General features: G+C 49.1%; 1 protein-coding gene across 3 annotated transcripts in view; it reads right to left on the bottom strand.

Moving 5' to 3' along the window:
- Window positions 1–23973, bottom strand: part of GALNT2 (polypeptide N-acetylgalactosaminyltransferase 2) — a 213996-nt gene extending 190023 nt beyond the window's left edge. The window contains exon 1 of one of the 3 annotated variants that reach the window (XM_021677187.2): window positions 23848–23973. In XM_021677187.2, the coding sequence (XP_021532862.1) occupies window positions 23848–23973 (126 nt within the window). Of the gene's footprint in view, window positions 1–16158; window positions 16315–20801; window positions 20829–23847 lie in introns of those variants that run through there. The other 2 variants (XM_012459853.2, XM_064383580.1) reach the window with 2 other exon arrangements.
- Window positions 23974–24432: the final 459 nt, after the last annotated feature.

Here is a 24432-nt window from a genome sequence, read left to right as displayed (position 1 = left end):
CTCTCTCTTACTTTAACCCATATTTGATTACCTGTGATTTACACACTGGAAAATAATATCTTCTGAAGAAAATAATCAATAAGTTTCAACTATTTCTGTAAACGTGTTACACATATACAACTGCACAGAAAAACACAGATATAAAACTTCAACTTCCTGGATCAACCTAATTGCCACATTCCTAAGTTCTGACCCGTTTATTTGCCAACAGGAAAATTGAGTCCAAGAACTCTGGGAACCTTAGAAGCATCTGTTCTCCACCCCTGCTTCCCTTCCCATTCTCCACCTCAGCACACACAACCGTTACTTCTCCCTAAGAGTTAACTACAGAGACAGCAGGACACCGGCTCTGCCAGCAGGTCCCCCACCTTCACACGGCATGTGCAGAGGCTGGGGAGGGGCAGCAGGTCTCCCCACCTTCACACGGCATGTGCAGAGGCTGGGGAGGGGCAGCAGGTCTCCCGCCTTCACACGGCATGTGCAGAGGCTGGGGAGGGGCAGCAGGTCTCCCCACCTTCACACGGCATGTGCAGAGGCTGGGGAGGGGCAGCAGGTCTCCCGCCTTCACACGGCATGTGCAGAGGCTGGGGAGGGGCAGCAGGTCTCCCGCCTTCACACGGCATGTGCAGAGGCTGGGGAGGGGCAGCAGGTCTCCCCACCTTCACACGGCATGTGCAGAGGCTGGGGAGGGGCAGCAGGTCTCCCGCCTTCACACGGCATGTGCAGAGGCTGGGGAGGGGCAGCAGGTCTCCCCACCTTCACACGGCATGTGCAGAGGCTGGGGAGGGGCAGCAGGTCTCCCCACCTTCACACGGCATGTGCAGAGGCTGGGGAGGGGCAGCAGGTCTCCCCACCTTCACACGGCATGTGCAGAGGCTGGAGAGGGGCAGCAGGTCCCCCACCTTCACACGGCATGTGCAGAGGCTGGGGAGGGGCAGCAGGCTCATGCTTCGTCTCACCACCCACCGCAGTTCAGACTGAAAGACACAGTTATGTTTATTTCCCCGCAGAAGATAAAGGACTATCAGGCAGTTTGACAACAAATATCAGGGTCCTTCAATCACAGAAAGGTCCCAGCACTTCCAATCTGTTGGGACATGATCCAGAAGAGGTGGCCTGGGACTGTTTTTCCTTGGAAATTACATTCATTCTATCTTAGTGACAGACACACATATGGGGTCAAACCTTCCCTCATCAAAAAAAAAAAAAAAATGATAATCAAAACCACAAGATACCACTTCATATCTGTTAGTATGGCTACTATCGAACAACAGAATATAAGTATTGGTGAGGACGTGGAGAAACCAGAACCCTTGGGTACAGTTGATGGGAATGTAAAATGGTATAGTCACTGTGGAAAACAGTATGGAGGTTTCTCAGGATAGTAAAAAACAGAACTACCATATGATCCAGCAGTTCCACTGGGTTTACTCCCAAAAGAATGAGAAGCAGGGTCTCAAAGGGAAATGTGCACACCTGTGTTCATAGTAGCATAAACAGCAAATGTGCTGCACGTGTTAACAGCTTCATGTATAAACACAACACTGTATGTCCATAGAGTAAAATATTACTCAGCTTTCAAAACAAAGGAAATTCCATCACATGCTACATGGATACACCTTGCGGATATTATGCTAAGTGAAATAAGCCACATCAAAAGGATAAATACTGAATGACTCCACTTACATGAGCTACCTAAAATAGTCAAATTCACAGAGACAGAAGGTAGAACGGTGGTAGCCAATGGCTGCAGGGAGGGAGAATGGACAGTTACTGTTTTTTGGGGTACAGAGAATCAGTTTTGCTACATGAAAAGAGTTCTAAAGATGGATGGTAATGGACCCATAACAATGTGAACACAATGTCACTGAACTGTTCACTCAGAAATGGTTACAGGCACTGTGGCTCACACTTGTAATCCCAGCACTTTGGAAGGCTGAGGTGGGCAGATCACCTGAGGTCAGGAGTTCAAGACCAGCCTGGCCAACATGGTGAAACCCCATCTCTACTACAAATACAAAAAACAAACAAACAACAACAAAAAGAAAAAGAAAAAAAAAAACCTAGCTGGGCATGGTGGTGGGCACCTGTAGTCCCAGCTACTCAGGAGGCTGAGGCAGAAGAATTGCTTGAAGCCAGGAGCAGAAGTTGCAGTGAGCCAAGATCACACCATTGCACTCCAGCCTGGGCCACAGAGCAAGACTCCATCTCAAAAAAAAAAAAAAAAAAGAAAAAGAAATGATTAAAATGGTTAAGTTTTGTTATATATATTTTACCATAAGAAAAAAATGTTGGTGGGGGGAGAAGTGAAGAGTTGATACACGCTACTACCTGAATGAACCTCAAAAACTATGGCAAGTGAAAGAAGTCAGACACTAAAAGACACACTGCTTGAGTCAATTTATATGAAACATCTGAAACAGATAATCCATGAGACAGAAAGTACACTGGTGGCTGCCGGGGACTGGGGAGATGAGGAAATGAGGAATAACTACCTAATGGGCACAGGGTTTCTATTTGGATGAAAATGTTTTTAAACTAGATGGAAGTGGGAGCTGCACAAGTGTACTAAATGCCACTGAATTGTATACTTTAAAACGGCTAATTTTATGTTGCATGAATTTCACCTCAATAAAAATTAATTAAAAAAAAAAGAAAACCCTGTCACACATGACAACAGGGATGAATCTGGAAGACATTATGCTAGTGAAAACAAGCCAATCACAAAAGACAAATATGACAAGATTCCACTTACAGGAAGCACCTAGAGTCGTCAAATGCATAGAGGCAGAATGAGGGGTGGGGAGAACGGGAGTTACTGTTTAACAGATACAGAGTTCCAGATCTGCAAGATGAAAAAGTTCTCAAAACTCTGAAAAAGTTTCACAGCAACATGACTACACTATAAAACTGTACACCTGAAAATGCTTAAGACAGTAAACTTTAAGTTACATGTTCTTTTATCCCAAAAATTGTTAAATAAAGCAAAAACATCAAGGGGGGAGAGTGATACAAATCACATGGAAAAACAGAATCCAGGACTGCTCAACTATTGAATACCCCCATCCGCCTCCATCCGCCTGTAAAAAAACTTGCATTTTTCTTCTGTTCTAAACTGTCATTTAATACCTGCTGTTCGTTGTTTTTATTGTTCTCAGGGCTTCCAGAATAAGTAGTCATAGTTAAAAGCATCATCCAGTAATCCAGTAGGCATTTCATTATATGCCCATCAATATTTAACTCTGTATATTAAAGCAAGCACCCAAGTATTCCAAAAGAAGCTCAAAAGGTCCAAACGGATATTCAAGGGCTCCGTGGCCCAAAGCAGTTACGCCCAAAAGATGGAGACTGTCAACGCACGTGGGGAGCTTTTTCTAAAACACACTTGGGCCCCACAGCCAGACGTTCTGACTGAACTGGCCTAGGGTGGGTCCCAGGCATCTATAGCTCAGAGATTTCCCCAGGTGTTCCTAACGTGCAGCCAGTTTGAGAACCGCTGGGTAACAGTGCAGGCCAGCAGTTACCAGGGAGTAAAGGGAAGAAAGACAAGTGGCAAGGAAAACCAATTAAGATGGGGAGAGGGGAGGACAGCAGAAGAATCAATTTTAAGGCAATAATTTGAGTGCAATCAACAGGCACATTCCTTCACCCTGCACATATTTCATTTGTGAAGTTCAGTAATTAGCACGGTCATCAGATGAAGGAGCTCTTAAAATACAGAAACTAAGCATGCCCCAACAGACCAAGCCCCTTCCCTAGCGGGACACTGGTTTTGAAGGGGCAGTTCCAAACGCTGGCTTGGAGCCTGCTGCATCAAGGGGTAGAACTCAGCTCCAGCCAGGACCTTCCCAGGTGACATGCCTCCCTCCCTGGGATGGGATAAGACCCCCCACACACACACTTTCCTGAGCTCTTTCTCCCTACGTGCCTGGGTGTCGGGTAAATGCTCACCAGGCGGCATCTCCTTGAACCCTTGTGACAGCTTCATGCAGTAAGCCCTGTGATGAACTCCATCTCACAGAGGAGTAACAGAAACATCACAGAAAGGTACTTGTCTAAGGGCACGCATGTAAGTAGCAGGGCAGAGACCTGAGCCGCTCAAAGACTCCAAAGCTCAGCACTGCCCACACCGACTTTCTAGAGCACTTTCAGTGGCCCCCAGTAGCACAAGCGGCATGGCAGGTGCACTGCTGAGTACAAGGGGCTGCACCCCAAACACATGAATAACAACTTATTAATTGCTCCAAGAGATCCAGCCCAGGAGATTCAGGCTGCAGCAAAATCCTCATTTCCACAAAAGTTACGTCCTAAACAGGAGTGAGCCAAGGAGGAAGAAGGAAGAATGAAAAGGAAAATAAATTCTCTTAACACACGGGGAAAAATAAACTGCTCATTTTATAGCTGTTTTCCTCCTTTGTCAGTAAGAGCATCCCCCTAAAAACTGTAAAATGGAGAAAGCATCAATCTTCAAACAGTGAGAAATGCAGACAGTTCTCGCAGAGGGGCCATCTCTTATCTTGCTCTCCCTCTATTCCCTTGACCTCGGCATCTTTCCACTCACCGCAACTCCCTCCACGCCCTACCTCACCAGATAAAGGGCTGGGAGAATGACCAGGAGGTGCTCTGCTAGCTCTTCAGGCTGAACTAACCACTTCTCAGCCCAGAGCTGAGCAACATGCTGTATCCCTAGCCACCGTCACCCACGCTTTCTCAACTCTTGTAGAAATGCCTCCAGACTCCATCCCTCCAGGAGCTCGTATTCTTCTCTACCTACAAACTCACCAAATAAGTGACAGCAAAATTTTCTGTTTCACCTCTGGCACCCTACGAATACCTAGCAATGGATTATAACCTTGTCATTTGTTCTGTGAATTCCATGAAGGTGGACGGAAATCTCTCAGCACATTTCTGGTGGAACCTGAGTTCCTTCCTTAACTGGGCAAGTCAGCAGGCAGTGTCCAATCACCATAGGGACACATGGAGCTGTGGAGCTGTGAACACACAGTGTGCCCACCCTTCTGGGCTCCAGGTATTGCCTTGGGTTTCCCCAACATTTCACAAACAAATCCATCTCCGTCCATCTGTCAAACACCCTTCACCCCCAACGTCTACACCAGAAGTCAATGGCGTATCAATACAGTTTAATAAGTGGTTGGCTAAGGCACAGAGCATTAAGATAGCCAGTCAGGAGCTCCAGAAGATCCAAAATGTAATGAATAAAAGAAGCTCAGGTGCCTAATCCTGCATCTTCCCTAAACAGGTAGAAAGCCCCAGACCACTTCAACCTAGGCAATCTGAGACATTACCATCTACATTCAGAACCATTTTCCAATGATGAATCGGATCATGCCAGACCCCTAATTAACTTCTACGGGGACCGTACCAGATTCAAGAAGCTGAAGGAGACCCAGAGCCAGCAAATGAGACACAAGGGTTTACAAGTGGGAAACCTGCACACAGGGACGGCCCAGTGGCAGTGGACTGGGCAGGAGAGCTGCAACTGCTTGCAAGAAGCATGCAATTTACAAACAGCATTTCCACCTAGCATCCTCTAACAACCTCCACGTGGCAACCTTCCTTTAACCCAAAACAAAAGGCCTCGCTCATCTGTACGTCCCCTGTTCCACAGGACAGGATAGGGACTCAGATTCGTTCCTCATAAACAAGGAATAAATCTTCAGATGGGCCACTCCCGGATTCCTTAGCTCAAAACTCCAAGCACACGTTCAGGTGCGTCAGCCCCACAGGGTCACTGTCAGGGTATGTTTCAGTTACTCCTGTTCAGTACATCTGCCATCCACAGTGGTGAAAGGAGGATTAATAATGGGAAAAAAAAAAAAAAAACTTTGCTAAAGAGAGCCAGAAGAAACGAGATTACTTAAAAACAATTATCATTCTATTCCTCATCAGCTCTCTCCTACACCTCAGCATCCCTGCACAATCTTTCTCCACTCCTCAGGGGTGAAATGGCACCTCCACCTTTAGGGCACAAGGATTTTAACTTACACATACAGCTGGGGTCTGTTCAGCAGCAAGAGCAATGGAGCATTTCTGGACAAAAAAAGCAGGCACTCTAGTCTCCCCTAATCCCATGTTCACCCTGCACCAGGGATTAAAAAGCCAGACTTGCACCCTGAAATGATGTCTACTCCCAAGGATGCTGCCAAGCCACAGCCCGTTAGCAGTGAGAGACTCAGCGTGAAGATCCCAGCACAAAAGGGCAAAAGGGCTTGGTAGCCCATAGCTGGGTCACCTAGCAGGCGAACAGCCGAAGGAGAATAGGAGGGAGAGCAGGGACCAGGGATGCCCTGAACCTGTGCGGCATGGTCCCCACATGGCAGGCCCTCCACGACCCCAGCTCTCAGCCATTCTCATCTGAGCCCACCAGTCTCAGCCTCATCTCCCTCATCCAGCAGACGCAGGAAGTGCCAAGGCAGACAAAACAAGATCCTAAATGCTTGCCATGCCCCAGCTGCCTTGCTAACCTCACAACCCATTCACCAGCCTGCCCTCCTCCTTTGGTTGCCCAGACATGCCAAGTTCATTCTGGCCCCAGGATCTTCTCCATGCCTGGACAGCCCTCTGCCACAGCTTCATGGCTGGATCATTCTGGTCACCAGGCCTCGCCCATAGGTCCCCTCCTTGGCCCTTCCCAATGAGAACCCATCCCTCATGGAGCCCCACCTCACACTCTCTGATATTGGCGTGGCCAACCCCAACCAACCCTGCTTCCAGAATGTACATCCCTGGGCACATGTTTGCCTGGCTCCCCATTGCCTCCCTGCTGTGGGAGGAAGGAAGGCAGCAGGGAGGGGTCAAGCCTGTGCTGGCCTCAAGACACTTACAGTCCAGTGGGACACAGGGGATCAAATTAAAAATTACATGGAGACTCTGGGCAGATTAGGGAAATCTAGGGTGTCCAAAGTGACACACAGAGTGGGAGCATTTCTGGAAATACACAGGCATGGATGCCAACATCAGGGTGCTGGTGGAGATGAGCTGAGGCCTGTCCATGGCTCCAGCTTCTCCTCCACTTCCTTCAGCTTGCATGCAGGTCAGAGGACACAGACAGCTCTACTGTCATTCCTCTGAAGAAACTAAATGCTCAGTGCTGACATCTCCTTGCTCTCTGGGCACCAATTAACATCAAGGACAGCTTTCTGAAGGAAAGATCGATGCCTTAAAATGAGGATTCTAAATCTTCAAACATTTTAACATACTGCAAGCATCCGGGAGGGGGGCGCAGGTGACCTTTCAAAGTTGTCTCTCAGATCATTTCCTCTGTTCTATCAGCCTGGCTGCTTGTCCCATCATTGGGCCCCCTGCTCCATCATCCTGGTTCCCTGCTCCATCATCCCACTCCCTGCTCCATCCTGGCTGCCTACTCTATCATCACAGCTGCCTGCTCCATCATCCCGACTGCCCAGCTCCATCATCTCGACTGCCCAACTCCATCATCCCGGCTGCCTGCTCCATCACCCGGCTGCCTGCTCCATCACCCTGGTTCCCTGCTCCATCATCTCCGCTTCCCTGTCCGTCATCCCAGCTGCCTACTCTATCATCTTAACTGCCAAGCACTATCATTCCAGCTCCACGCTCTTTCATCCCAGCTTCCTGCTTCATCATCCCAGCTGCTCTGCTCCATCATCCCAGCTTCCTGGCTTCATCATCCCAGCTCCCTGTCCATCATCCTGGCTGCTTATTCCATCATCCTGGCTCCCTGCTCCATTATCCAGCTGCGCTGCTCCATCCACAGCTGCCCTGCGCTATCATCCTGGATCCCCTATTTCCTCTGCAAGCCCCCCTGATGTATCAGCCTGGATCCCCTGCTCTATCATCCCAGTTGCCTAACTAGCACTTTGGTGTGTATGTTCCATGCAGATGACTTTGTATGAGCAGGGGCAATGGTTGGGCTCCTACGCTTTGTCTACAATTTATATGTGTACAGAGGTTGGAGGTAAGGCCTCCCTCTCCTATGAGTCACTACACTCCCTTCCTGGAACAAATAAATAATACAGAAATGATAAAAGGTACTTTCCTCGGCTCAGCACTGAGGAAGTAGGGACAAGGAGAGCCCACTGCAGGAGGAATGGCAGCTCCAGAGCCCTAGGAAGAGATGACCAGCCTGAATGGCTGTGGAACTGCAAAGGCAAGGCAGGGCTTAAAGCCAGACACCCATGAAATCACCTCCTATCAGCTCACTCAATCACATCCATTAATCCATTAGCCCTGCTTTGTTCTACGGTGCCCCTGGGAACTTACACTGCACTTTGACCAATTAGAAAACCTTAAAAAATGTAACCCAAACGTGACACTTGCATCATTCAGCACCACAGCTTCACCTTATACAAAGAAACAGAGACCTTCCCAGGCCGAAGGCAATTCCGCATGGCCCAAAGGAGGGAGATGACCAGAGAAGGAAGGAAAAGCCTGCCTCGCCAGGGGCCTCTGCACCCGATTGACACCCCTAGTCCAACAATGCACACCCGATGCCACCACTGACCTGCGTGTCTGCCCCAAGAAAGCCCCCTGCTGGGTCAGAGAAGCCGAGCCAGACCCGCCCCAGAAGTACCTGCGGGAAGGGAGAGTAAGCACAAACGCCCTCACTTAGCTCATCAGCATCATCTCCACCAGTTCACTGACTCCCAGTTTCAGGTGAGGGAATGCAAGCCAATGTCCCACAGCTACTCTGTAGAAACAGCAGGATCTGAACCAGGTCTAACATGACAGCCCAGGCTCCCAATCACTCTGCCATCCTTCCTTGTCATGGTTATCAAGACCAAACATCTGGGTTTTACACAGGTTATTCCTCCTTACGATCATCACAGAGTGTATCTATTGATCTGCAATCCAGTTGTGAGTTGTCTTAATTAGAGCCATCAGCAAAGCCGCATGAACACTCTGCTAGTTGACAGAACTAGTCCTCAGCCCTCACAGGGGGGGCTTTGTTGCATTGCCACAATTATTAATTTGTCGTCTTCTTGTCACTCACCTACAGTTTCAAAAGCAAGCCAGAAACTGAACTAATGAAAGAACGTTTACTAGTTAAAACCTTGCGGAAAAGTTTTTAAATAACACGCCATATTCAGATAGTAACAGCTCAAGATGCTGAAAAATCCAATTGCCAATTAGCGTATTAAAAAATTAATTAAACAGCACATACTTAAAAACCATATCCCAGTATAATTTTTCAAAGACAAGTTGCAAAAGATTAAGGGTGGAATTGGGGAATAATCTCCTGGCCACTGAACACTGGATGGGGAAAGGACTCTGGCCCTAAGCTACTTGCAGACCCCCAGGGGCCAGTCGGTCCTCACACCATCTGGCTGCGGGACTCTGACCAGCTTCCTCACGCTGTCTGGGGCTCGGATTCCCCACTTGCAGAAGGAGCAAAGGGCTAGAGGAGCCCTTTTATCCTCACACTCCTTCCGAGACAACCCACCTACCTAGGAAAGACAGTCTCAGGCATGGTCTGCGGAGGCTGGAGGCGCTTTCTAGGAAAGTAGGTTGGTTCACGTCAAACCTGGCGGAGGAGGCTGGCTCTGGCTGGGGAACAGAAGCCTGGGGCTCGTGAATGCCTGCGACGTGTCACACGTGGCCTGAGAGCACACTGCTTGCAGCCTCCCAAGAGCTCGTGTCAACACCTTCCCACTTCTAAAGTGACAGTTAACATTAGCAACAGCAGTTAACACTTTTAAGCACTTACTACCTATGTACCAGGCACCATTCCTAGCATTTTACATAAACTGATTTACTCATCACTGAACAATCTGACGATAGGTGAATGGGGAAACTGAGGCACTAAAGGGTTAAGTGACTTGCCTGAGACCACAGAGATAACTGGAGAAGCCAGAATTCACACCCAGAGTCTGGCTCCAGAGCCCAGGCCAGTGGCCCCTGTGCCAGGCATCCTCTCTGCCATGTCACAGCAGCCCCAGAAAGACACCCAGAGCTCGCTGTCACCAAGAGCTCCCATGCACAAGTCTCCTGGGCTTCTGCTGTCAAACAAGGCTAGAGCCAGAAACAGGCAAAACTGTTTCCAAAGCCCCGAGGATGGATTAATGGAGTCACCCTGGCAACCCACTGACACCAGACCTTTCCCCCGGCACCAGGACCTAAATGGCAAGTGGTCAGAGCCCCCACTGCTTGGAGATCATACTGCATCGTGCACAGGGCAAGTTGTCAGGGCCTGTGCCCTAGGTGAGCAGAACTTGAATTTCTGCAGAAAGTTCCAACTCTGAACACGCAGCAGTCTTCCACCGAGGCCTCCCTTCTCCACAGTAACCTAAACTAGAAACTCACACGGCTGATGAGAGCTTTGCTTCCAAACAACCATAGCACATTTGATAATGATGTCAGTACTTTTCCACAGTGGAATAAAAAAAATTAGAGCCTTATTAGATCATCAAAAATACCCTTCAGGGGCCAGTACAAGGAAAATGACTCCACACACTCTCCACTGCCAGTTAGGGAGAAAAGTACTCTGAAATAAAATCTATGTGTTAGGTACAAATACCACTGCAATTATGACATACACCAAGTCACATTTATTACCAGGAAGAGGGGAAACTTTACCTCTATTTCTTTTCTTTCTGAAACAAAGGACACCCAATTCATATCTTCCTAGGCAAATGCTGAGTGACCCAGATTACTTGACGCATAAGAATGTGTGGGCTCCTAAGTTACTGAAGCACAGACGGAGGCCGAGCTTCAGCAGTCCTCTGCGTGGAGACATTCCTCATGAGCCCCTGCCTGCCTCCATGAGCCCACTTATGAGGCCTGGACAGCCACAGTTACGCTCCTTTCATGATGGCCAGCCTCAGGCCTTGAGCTCAGACCACCCAAGAACCCAGACTTGAATTACATTCTCCTCCCAGCTCTCTGCTTCTCGGTCATCCATGTCAGCAGTTTCAATGAAGCTTTAGTAGATGATCACCAGCCCTAGTAATCAGCACCTTCCAAGCCTGAAGCTGCAGCTCTGCATCAGCAAGAGGGAAACCTGCTATTTGTAACTTGATGTTTCAGGGTCTATAGCACTAAGTCCAGGACGGCCAGGGCTGACTTTCTCCAGAGCTGTATTTCAGGCAGTGTGGAGGATCATTGAAATTCCAGTCCCAACTTCGCTACTGCGTGACCCGTAGGGCAGGCTAATAACCTTTGGGTCCATCAGAAACTGTGTGTGAATGTGGGAAGAAAAGCTGTTCCTGACATTCTCCAAGGCATGCTGAAAAGCAAGATAAATGAGCAATGGCTCTAAAGCATTTCAGACATCTCAAAGACAGGGCTGATAGAAATTTGAAGTACCAGGAATTACACCTTACAGAAGATACACAGTATCATAATTTGCCAAAATTTCTCATTTACAAAGACCATGTAAAATAGTCTTTAGCATTAATATCTTGGTGGGAGAAGGAAAAGGACTAACACATATTTATTAAAGGTCTCCCACTCAGCTTCCCAAGTCATCCACAGCTCCTGATGGATAGCTTATAACCACAAGCAAAGCTGCCTAACATGAATGAAAAATCTGGTAGAAAGATTGAACATAAAGGGATGCCTGAATGAGAAGGGTGTAGTCAAGATAATAAAACATCTGGCTGGGTGCAGTGGCTCACACCTGTTGTCCCAGCTACTTGGGAGGCTGAAGTGGAGAACCACTTGAGCCCAAGAGATTGAGGCTGCAGTGAGCTACGATCATGATCATGTCACTATACTCCAGCCTGGGCAACAGGGTGAGACCCTGTCTCTAAAAATAAAAATAAAAATAAAATAAAACAAAATAGCTACAGTGAACTCTGGTGGCTAACAGGGTCTCTGGGCCACAGGGCAGTCTGCTTAGGCAGAAGTGATCTCACAGACCACCTGAGCTCATCCTCCACCAGAGACTGCACCAGGATTAGCAATTTCCAAAGAATGTAGATACTCCTCACAGAAGAAACAGCAACCAATTTAAGAATGTTTCCCAGGTGACACAGGTACTAAGTCAGGATCTAATGTGACCTCTGAAGCTCCCTATGAAAAGAATCACTGTGGAATATCCCAAACTATAGAAGAGGTGTGAGACCGAAGCATTCTGGACTAATGCAGTCAGATACCCTTAGACTTGCTTTTAAAAAAATCCTAGTTTGCAGCTACTTCATTAATTTGTGCTGCATACATCAGTAAGTATCTTTTTAAATTTTTTAAATGAACTTTTCAAAAATACACAAAAATAAAACAGTAGAATGAACTCCATGAACCCACTCGTCAACTTCAACAGCACAACTGACTCCTTCCATGATTTCCCCCTAAATATGATACACTGTATCCACAGTTTGTACTGTTCTTCAAAAAATAAGGATTTTTGAATATAACCACTAATAAAACAGGAATGTCTTAATTTCATTTTCTTATCCAGTCCTTGTTCAACTTACCCCTCATTTTAAATCAAAGTCTCCCTCTCAAAATATGTTGATTTGTTCAGTGATTGTAAGCTCTTTGAAGGAAGACAGACTGTATCTGCAGATGCCAGCATTCAACCTGGTAACCTGTGTATAGAAAATGCTCAAGGCTGGGCACAGTGGCTCGTGTCTGCAAACCCAACACTTTGGGAGGGTGAGGCAGGAAGATTACTTGAGCCCAGGAGTTCAAGACCAGTCTGGGCAACATAGTGAGAACTCATCTCTCCAAAAAAAAAAAAAAAAAATCAAAAAAGTTAAATGGGTGTGACAGCATACACCTGTGGTCCCAGCTATTTGGGAGGCTGAGGTAGGAGGATTGCTTGAACCCAGGAGGTCAAAACTGCAGTGGCCATGATCACACCACTGCATTCCAGCCTGGGTGACAGAGCCAGATCCTATCCACACACAAAAAAGCTCAAGAACATTTCTAATGGGTTCATACTCATCAGCTGCTCATCTGTCAAAAATAAAAACCAGAAGAAGTACTTTTGTTGATATGGATTCCAGGCATCAGGAGTAAACAGATGAAGACATACACATTACACATTAAAAGGAGGGTTATTTTACCAGTTTCCTTTATCAGCGATAGAAGGCTTGAAGCCGAGTATTATAAAAGTAAGTACAGTCTTCCATCAGTATCCTCGGCACTGGTTCCAAGAACCCCACTCGCCCTGACCAAGGATAGCAAAATCCACAGACGCTCAAGTCCCTCATATGAGATGGTGTAAAGTTTGCACATAACCTAACATATACCCCCTCCCTTCTACTTTAAATCACCTCTAAATTACTTATAATACCTAATACAATGTAAATGCTATGTAAATAGTTGTTATACTGTGTGGGCTTTTAAATGTGTGTTATTTTTATTGTTACAGTGCTATTTTTTATTGTTTCATTTTCCCAAATATTTTTAACCATTGTTGGTTGAATCTGCAGATGTGCAACCCGCAGATATGAAGGACCAACTGCAATGTGACACATGAGAAAAGGGAAGGCTGTAATTGGTCAAGTCTAAGATGCCCTTTTCTCTGCCACTCCCGATTGGAAGGCAGCTCACAATGATTTCGTCAGATGCTGTGGGCCGGCCCAGCAAGGTCCATGATGCATTATCACCAGCCCATGCTCAGTCTTCCAAATCTGCAGGACAGATGTCAATGATTTAGAAGAAAATCCCAGAAACAACAATGAAGCAAGCACTCTTAATCCCTAAAAACCAAATTATGGTGGGACAGGAATGGATGATGAATTGAGGAGTTAGGCAAAATTCCCAGAAGAGTCAAAAGCTGGCTACCTCTACTTCATTGCCGAGCTGTCTTCAAAGTCCAGAACCAATGGCTCTTAGTGTTTTCATGGATTTTTTCCTTAGGAAATGCTACATCACCAAGGCTCCTGGTGGCACAGTGGATGACTCTGTTTGAAGAAAACAGGCACTAACATCTGAGTCAAAAAGTGACTCAGAGTGGCTGGACTCTGAAAAAGTTTTAGAACACTTTGCTCAATGTATTTCACTTATATTTTCCTTTGTATCTATCTACGCCCAAGAGTGATAGATGGAAAAATTGATGTCTCAGTCTGAAAGAGCTCTTTCAATAAATGGAAAATAAGAATGCTAACTGATAAGAACCCACTGTGTCGCAGTTCAATGGACAGGGTTTTTTCTTTCCTAGTGGCCCACAAAATAATGGCATGTTTGACAAATAATGGCCTCTCAGAATTGAAGAAAAAGGTGTATTCCAGACACGGGGGAAATTAGTGATGATCAAAAATGAGACAAGAAGAAAATTAAGTGAGCTCCCTGGCACAGGGGATGGGGCAGGACAAGGGTGGGAGGGGAAGGAACATGCGGCAGGGCAGGCCTTTCGAAGGTCACAGAGCAAAAGCTCAACATCTAGGTCAATGGGAAAGCCGTAGAGGCAGGAAGGAGGAAGACAATGAGACTGGGAGGCATCTCACACTGGGCCAAGCCTCTCCCCATCCCGGACAGCCATATAAATCCCCCTACCCAAGAGTCATCTAAACTCACCCAAATCCTGATAACAGACTACTTAATTTACGGGCATCTCCAAAACACAGGCCTTAAATTTACACTGGCTCCTCAAGATCTCACAGGGCAATTTAGCTAAGAAAGAAAAACCATTCATTTGAAGTGCGTCATTTTTCTAGGGCAGCGCCCTGTCAGGAAGAAAAGAGTTCAGTCCCTGGGCCGGTGTCTGACGCAGGAAGGAAGAAACCTCGATGGGCCACTCTTGAATGCGAAGGCCTCTAAAATTACCTGCTCTTTTTGCTGCCAGGTAAATGCTCCAGTTGTTTTATCCAGAAGTACACTGGACACACGGTGCCTAATCATCCCAATGGTTTTATGGGATTGGTACCCACCAATCCCATAAAACATCTAATGATCCCTCATAAATGAGAAGCTAGCCACTACAAAAAGCACTGCATGCCCTCACCTTGAGAACCAGGACCAGCTACAATTTCCCACAGTTCTGCCTCCCTAAGTGGCTGTGGGCCATGAAGTCACATCTCCATTTTATTGTCCCCACGTGTACTATCAATCACAGCTCAATGTCACCCACACTGCCAAGAATAAACCCCCTTCTCCAAAGCCCAGGTACCAAGCAGGCATCTGACCCCTGGTTTCCTGCCAACATGAATCAACAACCCCCACTCCCACCCCCAGCAATTCCCAAAGATCACATCACAGTGGAAATCCTGTGCTGGAAAAAGTGCACGGGGACCCAGGGATTTCTCGTTAAATGGCAATGTGCACAGAAAGCACTTTAGGAATGTGTGGTGTTCTTCAATAGTGCACCTAACAATGAATGGCTTACCCCATCCAACTTGGCGCTTCACAGAAGTCAGCTCAGGAATCAAGAAATGAGATTGTTCCACAAGCATATTCTATGAAGCCGATCGGCAAATTAAACTGCTGGTGCCTCGAGCAGCTGCAGGTCTGTAGTAAGGGAGGCGATTATGAGAGTACACACAACCTTTTAACCAGGATGCATGCACACCTCCTCCAGGAAACCAGAACGAGAACAGGTGACCAGTATGTCCACAGCACGGAGGGAAACTCCACCACTAGCCAACCAAAGGCAACATCCTTCAGGAAAGAAAATTGGCTCGTTTATTTAGCAAAAGAAATCAAGGAGTAGAGTTCACAGAAAAAGAGGCTGGACAAAGCTGAACCCAGGGGCTCCCTCTGCTTCAGAGGGAGCCACAATGGCCCGTCTTCACCTGAGTCTCAGCTCCAATCCTGCCTTCTCCATGAGCCTACGTGATCACCATGTTAATACTGCAACTACCCTTCCGCCCTGATTCCTAATCCCCATACACTGCTCTATTTTTTCCACAGCACACAGCACCTTCCTGCACACTCCATAACTGACTTTATGTCTACTGTCTGGCTCCCCACAGCCCCCCACTAGAATGAAAGTTCCACGACCACAAGGATTTCGTGTCTGTTACAACCACTGGTGCACTATCAAACACTCAAGCAGTGCCTGGCACATAGGAGGGGCTCAAGAGATACTCATTGAAAGAATGAATGAAAAGAACCAGAGCCTGTTTTCATCTCTGCTTCTTCCAGAGGGGCAGCTGAGGATTGCTGCCTTCGGGACAGGCAGAGGCCTGGAGGGTACAAACAAAAATTCCATGGAGTGAAATGTAAAAATGAAGAAACGAGCAAAACAGATCAGCTCTACTATCAGGGCATTACCGTGTGTGCATCTGCTCCAAGATGCCTTCCAGGAACATTCCAAATGAGGCTGTAGTACGAGGGCAGTGCCAATGCAAGGAAGGGGCATGGGAGGTCCAGGAGCAGGAGCATGCCAGGTTCACCGCCAGCTGGCAGAAACCCTCAACCAGGAGTCGCAGAAAAACCCCACTGCCACCAGAGGCCCTGAGGAGATCTCTTCCACCAGACAACCCTGGGTCTGCCACCCGCAAGCCGTGTGATGTTGGCAAAGTCACTGAACCTTTCTGTGCTTCAGTTTTATCAGTACGCGAGGAGAAATAAAAGAGCTGAGATGAAAAGCAGCCCTTTTATTTCTATGCACAATGGGTGCTATGAAAGTGTTTATTAAATTTTTTAAATTAAAATGTATGAATATATCAGTCCTCCCACAGGGGTCCTCCCCAAACCACACAGAAAGGCAGTCCCATTCCAAGAAGGTCTAACCATAAAGGCTCAGGCAGAAGGAATGAAATCAAAGTTAACCGACTAAGGATTGCTTCTCCATCAAGGGCAATTCTGCCCACCTCCCCACCCTCACCAGGACACTTGGCAATGTCTGCAGACATTTTTGGTTGTTACAACTTGGCAGGATCAGGGTCAGGGGAACTACTGGCATCGAGTGGGTAGAGGCTAAGGAAGCTGCTACACATTGTCCAATGCAGAGGACAGCCTTGCTAAGAATTATCCAGCCAAGTGCAGTGGCTCACACCTGGAATCCCAATGCTTTGGGAGGCCAAGGCAGGAGGACCACTTGAGCCCAGGAGTTCAGCCTGGGCAACATAGTGCAAACCTGCCCCTACAAAAAATTTAAAAATTTAAAAATTAGCCTGGTGTGGCAGCACATGCCTGCAGTCCTAGCTATTCGGGAGGCTGAGGTGAAATGATCACTTGAGCCCAGGAGTTTGAGGCTACAGTGAACTTTGATTGTACCACTGAGCTCCAGCCTGGGGGACAGACCACAGTCCTGTCTCTCAAAAAAAAAAAATCCAGCCAAAAATGTCAATGGTGCCAGAGTTGAGAAACTGAACTAGAGCAACCACTGTCCCAAAAGTGCCCTTGTCCCTGCCCAAATGCGTGTCTTGAACTGGACTCTGGAAATAGAGTAACTCTACCCTCAACCTTCCTGGCCATTCCTTGTCCCTAAGAGTTAGGGACAGGAAACTGCCAGTCCTGGGCAGGACCAGGTGGCCAGCAGGAAGGGTCTAGGACATTTTTCTTCCATCTCCTGTTCCATGGGGAGCCCACGAAGGCTGGGGCAGAAGGGACAGGTGACCAGGGTGAGCAGCCCAGCCAGGGCAGGCTGAGCCATGAGTGATGGGCCCATTTCCCAGCCCCCAGGCAGCCAGCCCTCAACTGCTTCTTTGTGACAGCCAGCCTCAGTGAGACAAGGGGCTCATATAACTCCCATAGCCTGGGAAAGCTTTTTAAATGTAAGCCCATAAGTGAGACTCTATGCGACAGTTTTCATTTTTCTCCAAATCCGGCCCTGACGAATCACTGTCATCTACATTTCAGTATGCTAAGAAACCTAATCCGTATAAGACACCCCATGCTTCAGGGACCCATGCTAGTAGACATGACTAAGTGCAAAAATGCCAGTGTTTACCCTCTGCTGCAGGAGGCAAGGGCCAGGCAGGAACACGGTGCTACCTGCTTAGAGCAGGGAACCCTAGAAAGGTGGGGGCCCACCAGGAAGATGGATTAGTGCCTTGAGCCGCTTTTATTTCCATGGTTTACAATAGAGAAAGGTGGGAGAGGCTTTCTGGACTGGGCAGGTAAACTGAAGACAGCATTCCTGGCAACTCCACACTGGGTTCATCATGAAGATTGAGCACAGGGCCACGGTCAGGGCATCTTCACACTGTTAAGAGAACCAGGCCAAGTTCCACTCTACAGACAGGAGTGATCACTGGTGAGCATACGCTGACAAATTCAATGTAATTCTCCAGGGAGGAGAGTTCCTCGCCAGGCCCAGCCTATCCCAGAACCCATTCTGGAGGGTTTGCATATGGAAGTTCCAAGACATCCCTCCTCCTTAAACACACCTCACCCATAAGGCAGTCTAGAGGCAAGGCCTCAAGACTACAATGGTGGAACCAGGACTCTCAACATAACACAGAATCAAAGACTTACTCAAGGGGAAAAGGGACTGTTCCCATCATGGAAGTGGGGCTAGACCTCCTTCTATCCAAGTGGCACATTTACAGGGGTGGCAATCAGCATGTTCACCATGGCACAGGCACAGAAGTGGCTCCAAGTGGCCTTTCAGATGGTAAGATTCAACCCTTTTTTGCTGAACATGGGAAACAGATTCCGAGGAAAGACCAGGGCAGAAGGGCAGCTAGGAACTGGAGGGCATTCGGGGGGTCTTAAGACAGAGCATATTTAACAATCAGCATGGAAGTGCCTCACTGTTACATGTGTGTGGCATGGCTATGCCAGTGTGCTTCCAATCTGGATATCCTCTGACTTGTATGGCTCAGCATCACCCATGCAGAGCTTCCGGAACAGGCTTCTCAAGGACAAAATCACAAAAACCAAACGGGAGCGTACACTTGGCCAGGTTTGCATGTTTTCTTATCACATGAAGTCTGCTGGAAGCTCTGGGAGACTTCACAGGCTTTTCCCAGGAATATCTAGCTTCCCTTCCCGGGATCTCAGCCAGAGTCTCATTGCTTACACCTGTGTCTCTGTCCCAGGCAGCCTCACCCCCGCCCCACCACAGCTCCTTTCACTAAGCCCACTGCCTCTGGACTTGCTAGAAGTTAGGCAGGACAGCGGCCTTGCCTGCTTTGACACTAAAATGAGCATCTTCCCAAAATGACTTTCCTCTCCCCAAAGGCCTGAGAAATATGAGCAGCAGCAACAAAAATGGTATATCCCCTACCCGCTTCCCCATCATTTTTCTGACCACCTCTTCCTCTGTTCCAAATAGGAGACCAACCACTCACCCATCACCCATCCAAACAGGAGCTAGGGGGAGAAACTTACAGCGGGCCTGAAGCCTCAGAAAACGTTCACAAGCTTCCCAGGTGTCCCCCATCCCCAAGGCCCAACAGAGCCTGGGCAAGCTGACCCCACTCAGTGCCGGGTACAGCAGCTGCTTTTTCATTTTCGCTCAAGGGTCTAGGGACTGAGCTCGTTACTTCTGCACTGTTTAGCAGTCATAATTTGTTTCCATTATGTTTGCATACCTGCAGGCAGCCACAACATGACTCCAAAACAGGGAAACTTTATTTTCTTTAAAGAGAGAAGTTTATTTTACAGTGCCATTGTCAGATTATCTGGCTACAGAGTGGTTTTCTCTGCCACTGCCCTCCCTATGTCAACTTCAAACTCATTTCAAGTGGCCTTTCTTTAAACTCCAGCCTGACGATAGGTGGCAGGGAGTGGTACGGGTGCACCCTCTGCATTCACCCAGACAGGATCACAGATTTCTGATACCCAGGAAACCACGTAGGGGCCCAACGCTCGACCTCCAGCCATGCATGCTTCCAGTGATCACAGCACCCTGCCCTTCTAACAAGAGGAGCAGGACTGCAGAGGAAGAGCAGGGGAGCTCCAGAACCTGGGACCCCACCACAGGAACCCCTCACCCAGGGACACACCCACCAGCGACACTCTAACTCTCTAACCACCAAGGCAAGCTGCGTCCTCCACTCACATTCCTGCTGGCTTCCCGCTACGGAGATCCCCATTCTGACACCACAATTGGGTACAAGAGAGCTGGCATGGTATCTGGACAACTTCCCAAAGAGTCCATCTCTAACAGCTTTAAGATTCATAGCCCAAACCCAGAACGAACCAGTCAGATCAATCTCGGAGGTGGGGGTGAGGGACAAAAAGGGACAACAATTTTCCAGAAATCAAGAAGTATATCAGAATTATGAACTTAAGATTCCTCCTTCACTATAGTCTCAAGGGGATATTTTGTTTTTTCATTTTCCTCTTTTAGAGACAGCAGTTATTCAGCACCCACTAATAGTATTCAATTCTCCGAACAAGGCCATGAGGTAAGAATGAGTATTCCCACTGCAAAGATGAGGAAACTGAGATCAGAGAGGTTCAATGCATCAGTGAAGGTCACTAAGCACAAAGGGGTAAAGAGCGAGGTCTCACTCAATGCAAATAAGTGGATTTGTGCCATTTCCCTTTATCTGAACGTCTACCACTAGCTCAAAAACATGACTGGTTCCCAAATTAAGAACCAACAAGTCAGCTTGGCATTTGAAGCCGGTTACAATTAGTTGTGAATTCTCCAACTTTACACCCTAATGCTCCACTCCATGAGCACATGGTCTAGCCTCTCGAGGTCCTTCACTGTTCCAAGAAAGGACCTGCCCGCCTCCCCGCCCACCCCCCTTTCCTAGAAGATCCCACCCAAAGTCCTCCACCCTTGGACTCTCAGGCAAGGGCTACAGCCCCCGTGCTAGCTCAGGGGATAAGGGTGACGCTGCTGTACAAAGTGGACAGGCTCCCAGGGCTCCAGATCATTTCCCTCGACTGACACTGTCCCTTCCCTCCCAACACGCAGGCACACAGGCAAAGGGTCTCAGGCTCCACACATTCTTACAGCAGAGAGAAAACCCCTCCCTTCCCACCCTAAACAGCCACATTTCACCCACGGGCAGCTTCATTTCCAGAGAAATCCCTTCCTCTCTTCTGCTGCGCCATCCACTGCCAACACACCAAAGCCCAGGGGAGACTTAACATGATTAAAATTTTAAAGCACTTAAGAAGCTCAAAGGAAAGGCACCCTTGAAGTGCAAATCATCAATTTAGGGGAAAAGAGCAAAATATGGGAGGAAGGGGTATGGCCACAAATGTAAATGAGATGTAATTTAAAAGAATATTTTGCATGAACTGCTGGAACATACATGTCCCGAGCCTGGGCGTTGAGTCCCGAGTTGTGCGGCAGTGCCTCGGGTTGGTTTTCAGCACTCCCTCCTGTTTAGTTTATTAAACCTGCAATCTGAGGTGAGCTGCCTCTCCAGGTTTTGCCAAGTGGAGAATAACAGTTCTGTGATGAGTTACTTAACAGGCAGGGCACACAATGACAAGCCTGGGCCGGGCTGCTGAAGCAGCAGAAATCCTAGTTGGACTCCTCTCAGACGATCCCTAAAGCACAATACTGCAGCCTGGTACCCTACGAAAAACGTCAGGATGTGTAGAAATTGGCAAAATACGGAATGAGAGCCCTGACTTGAACAGTATAAAGCAGGAGAAAACACATAGATCCACTTATCTCTAAAATTTAAACTATAGTTAGCATTTAAATCCTGCCTTTCCATGCATGGCCCGCTCTCTTTTTCATGTCCATACTTTACAAGCCAAACACACCACTTCTTTTTTTTTGGTATGAGAATGAACTAAATTTAGAGAGGCTTCTAGTCTCTAAATCCATGGAAACAATTCGGGAGGACAGAAGACTACATGATTTTCCTGTAGATCAGGCATTCAAGACACCAGGGCTCTATTTACTCCCTCCAGAAACCATCTTAAGGCTTCTCTTTAACCCGGGGTCCACCACACGAAGTTAATGAGTCTTCCACTGCAATTTCAAACGCTATTGCATTTACACACCTCTTCCCCAACCGACAAATCACTAGAACATTCTAAGGACTAGAATTAAATGTTATGGTTCGTTGACAGAAAGAATAGAATCCCAAATCACCAATCTATGTGTAATTGTTCATTTCCCCCACTTTTTCTTCCTGTACCTTTCTGTATTGCCACCAGCCCACAAGGAATTCTTGGATTTTTTTTTTTAAACTAAGAACACACACTTCAGGAGTGTCTGAAGACTTCTGCATGGAAGACCCCTCACACCATTCAGCAACTGAAGCCCACCAGAGTGAGGAATCAGCCTCCAGGAGGCAGACAGCACGCTTGCTCTTTCTAATCACGTGTACTAATGAAAGTGGCAGACTAAGGAAAGAGAAACGCCAAGGGTGGCTTATGTGTTTGGTTTTCTTCACATGAAAGGCAGAAAGCTTTGCCAGGTCTTATCAGGACACCAGGCTATGCAGAGTGGCCAAGGCACAGTTTACTGAGAAGTAAAGTTTTAAAAATCATTCCAGTTTGGCACGACTATAGTTTTGAAAGGACTGCATGGCTTTTGCTGGCTGCATGCTCTTTGCTGTTCAAGAATAAACCAAGTCTTCACGTATACTACCTATACAATTTTTTTTTTTTTTTTTTTTTTTTTTACACAAAGCGCTAAGAGTACAATGTCAGCTCAGAAGCAAGCTAGGCCGATTCAGCACGTGCAAAGACAGCTTCATTTCTACCCCTCTAGATAAAACAAATCCATGAAATTTACCAGAAACCAAACAAGGTACCCATTCCACCTAACATCTTCAGCTATGAATGAATGAATGAAGCAAAGAGAAAACCTCTGAAGCGGTCAAACCCCAGCGTGGACTTTCAGGGATTTGACTTCACAGCTGAAGTCAGTTCATCTAGTTAGTCCCCTCTGGCTTGTTTCAGGATACCACTCTCTTGTTCCAACCCAACCACCCGTGGTCCATCTCCATTAACTCAGAATTTCCTGGGTTTGCGGTGACACCAAATGTCACAGTAATGAGGGTTACAGGAATTCGGAAGGGATAACTCTGCTTTCAAAGCCGAGGAACCAGTATAACACTACAAACGCCCGCAGCTATTATGCTCCAGCCCACAGCCCGATGCCCTGCTCTCCCGGCCGGCGCACGGCCCCAGGACCGCACAGTCCCGGCTCCTCCCGGTGCTCACCATCCTCCCGAATGCCCAGGGCCCGGCCGTCCGTGGAGGCGGGACGAGGACGCGGAACTGCAGAGCAGCTCACACGGCCCCCAAAGCAGGATCACTTGGCCCCAAAACATGCTGAAAACATATCCGTAGAAGAGAGATTCTCCCCATAGCGGGGAGTGGGGATGGAAAATGCAAGCGCAGGAGGCCACGTCCGGCTCGAGAGGGAGGGCCGGGGGCCCGGCTGGGCAGAAGGTAACGCGGGGGCCGCAAGGGAACAGCCCAGACTGGCCTCGCTCGGGGCGCAGGGGCGCACTGCCCCGGCTCGCACGGGCCCTGGGGCTTTACTTGGCATGGGAGTGGCCGCCCCTGCTCCCCAAAGGTAAAAGGCAGAGAAGGTGGCAGAAACACAGAACCCACCCCCCGCGGAGCGACAGAGGGAAAGGGGCGAGAATTTGCAGCCGCTCGTATCAAAGGGCTGAAAAGAAACTTGGACTCTCTCTGCTGTACATGACGCGCTGGAAAGGCGGTCGCCTCTCTCTTCTCTCCTCCCCACCCCCTTTGTGTTTCCCAACACCCCCATCCCTAAACTTCCAACCGCAGGGGATGGGGCTCCCGGCGGCCGGACCAGACTCGAATTACGACGAGCAGAGAGAGGGGCGACGTCCACGGGAGGGGGCTGAGGGATGAAAAAGACTGCGGGGGCCGCCCTCTCGGGGCCCGGCGTGAGCAGAGGGGCCGGGTGCACCCCGGCCCTGGGCACTCGGCGTGGAGGCCCCGGGCGGGGGCGGGCGGCGCCGGGCGGCGCGAGCCGAGGTCCGGGCGGAGGAGGGCAGGAGCGGCGCGAAGCAGGCGGGAGGCAGGGGCAGGGGCGCGGGGCGAGGGTGGGCGCGGGGCGAGGGTGGGCGCAGGGGCCCGGCCGCGGCAGGGCGCTCCACTCACCTTCCTGCCGGCGCCGCCGCCCGCGCCCCCGGCCAGCGCGGAGCCGCCCCCCGAGTACATGTAGTAGGCGATGCCCAGCACCCACAGGAAGGCGAAGCAGAGCAGCATCCGCGAGCGCCGCCGCATTCTCCCAACTCGGCCGCCGGCGGGGCCGCCGCTGCTCGCAAGTGCTGCCTGGGCCGGCCGCGGGCGCGGTGGGGGCCGGGGGAGGAGCGGAGGAAGGGGAAGGGCGCGGCGGCGGCTCCTCCTCCCGCGCGGGGCTACTGCTCGGCGGCGGCGCGCACTCGGCACCCGAGCTCCGCCCCGGGCCGGCGGCGCCGCGCGGTGCCCGAGCAGGAAGCGCCGGCCTCGGAGGCGGCGAGGGGGTCAGGGAGCAAAGGGCGACCAATCGGCGGCGGCTGCGGGGGCCGGGGCGCGGGCCGCGGGAGGGGACTGCCGCGTCTCCATGGCTGCAGCACGCGGGGCTCCTCCGGGAGGGCCTCGCCGGGAGAGCCTGGGCGCCGCCCCCTCCTCGGTCCCCGTGCGGCCCGCCTGCCTGCTCCCCCGTCTCGGCGTGCTTCGCCGCAGGCCGCCCCTTCCCTCGTG

This window comes from Aotus nancymaae, unplaced genomic scaffold (assembly GCF_030222135.1).
Source record: "Aotus nancymaae isolate 86718 unplaced genomic scaffold, 86718_ANA_hifiasm-v0.15.2.pri h1tg000032l_0, whole genome shotgun sequence".
NCBI classification, from domain to species: Eukaryota; Metazoa; Chordata; class Mammalia; order Primates; family Aotidae; genus Aotus; species Aotus nancymaae.
This window is presented reverse-complemented; position numbering and strand designations above follow the sequence as displayed.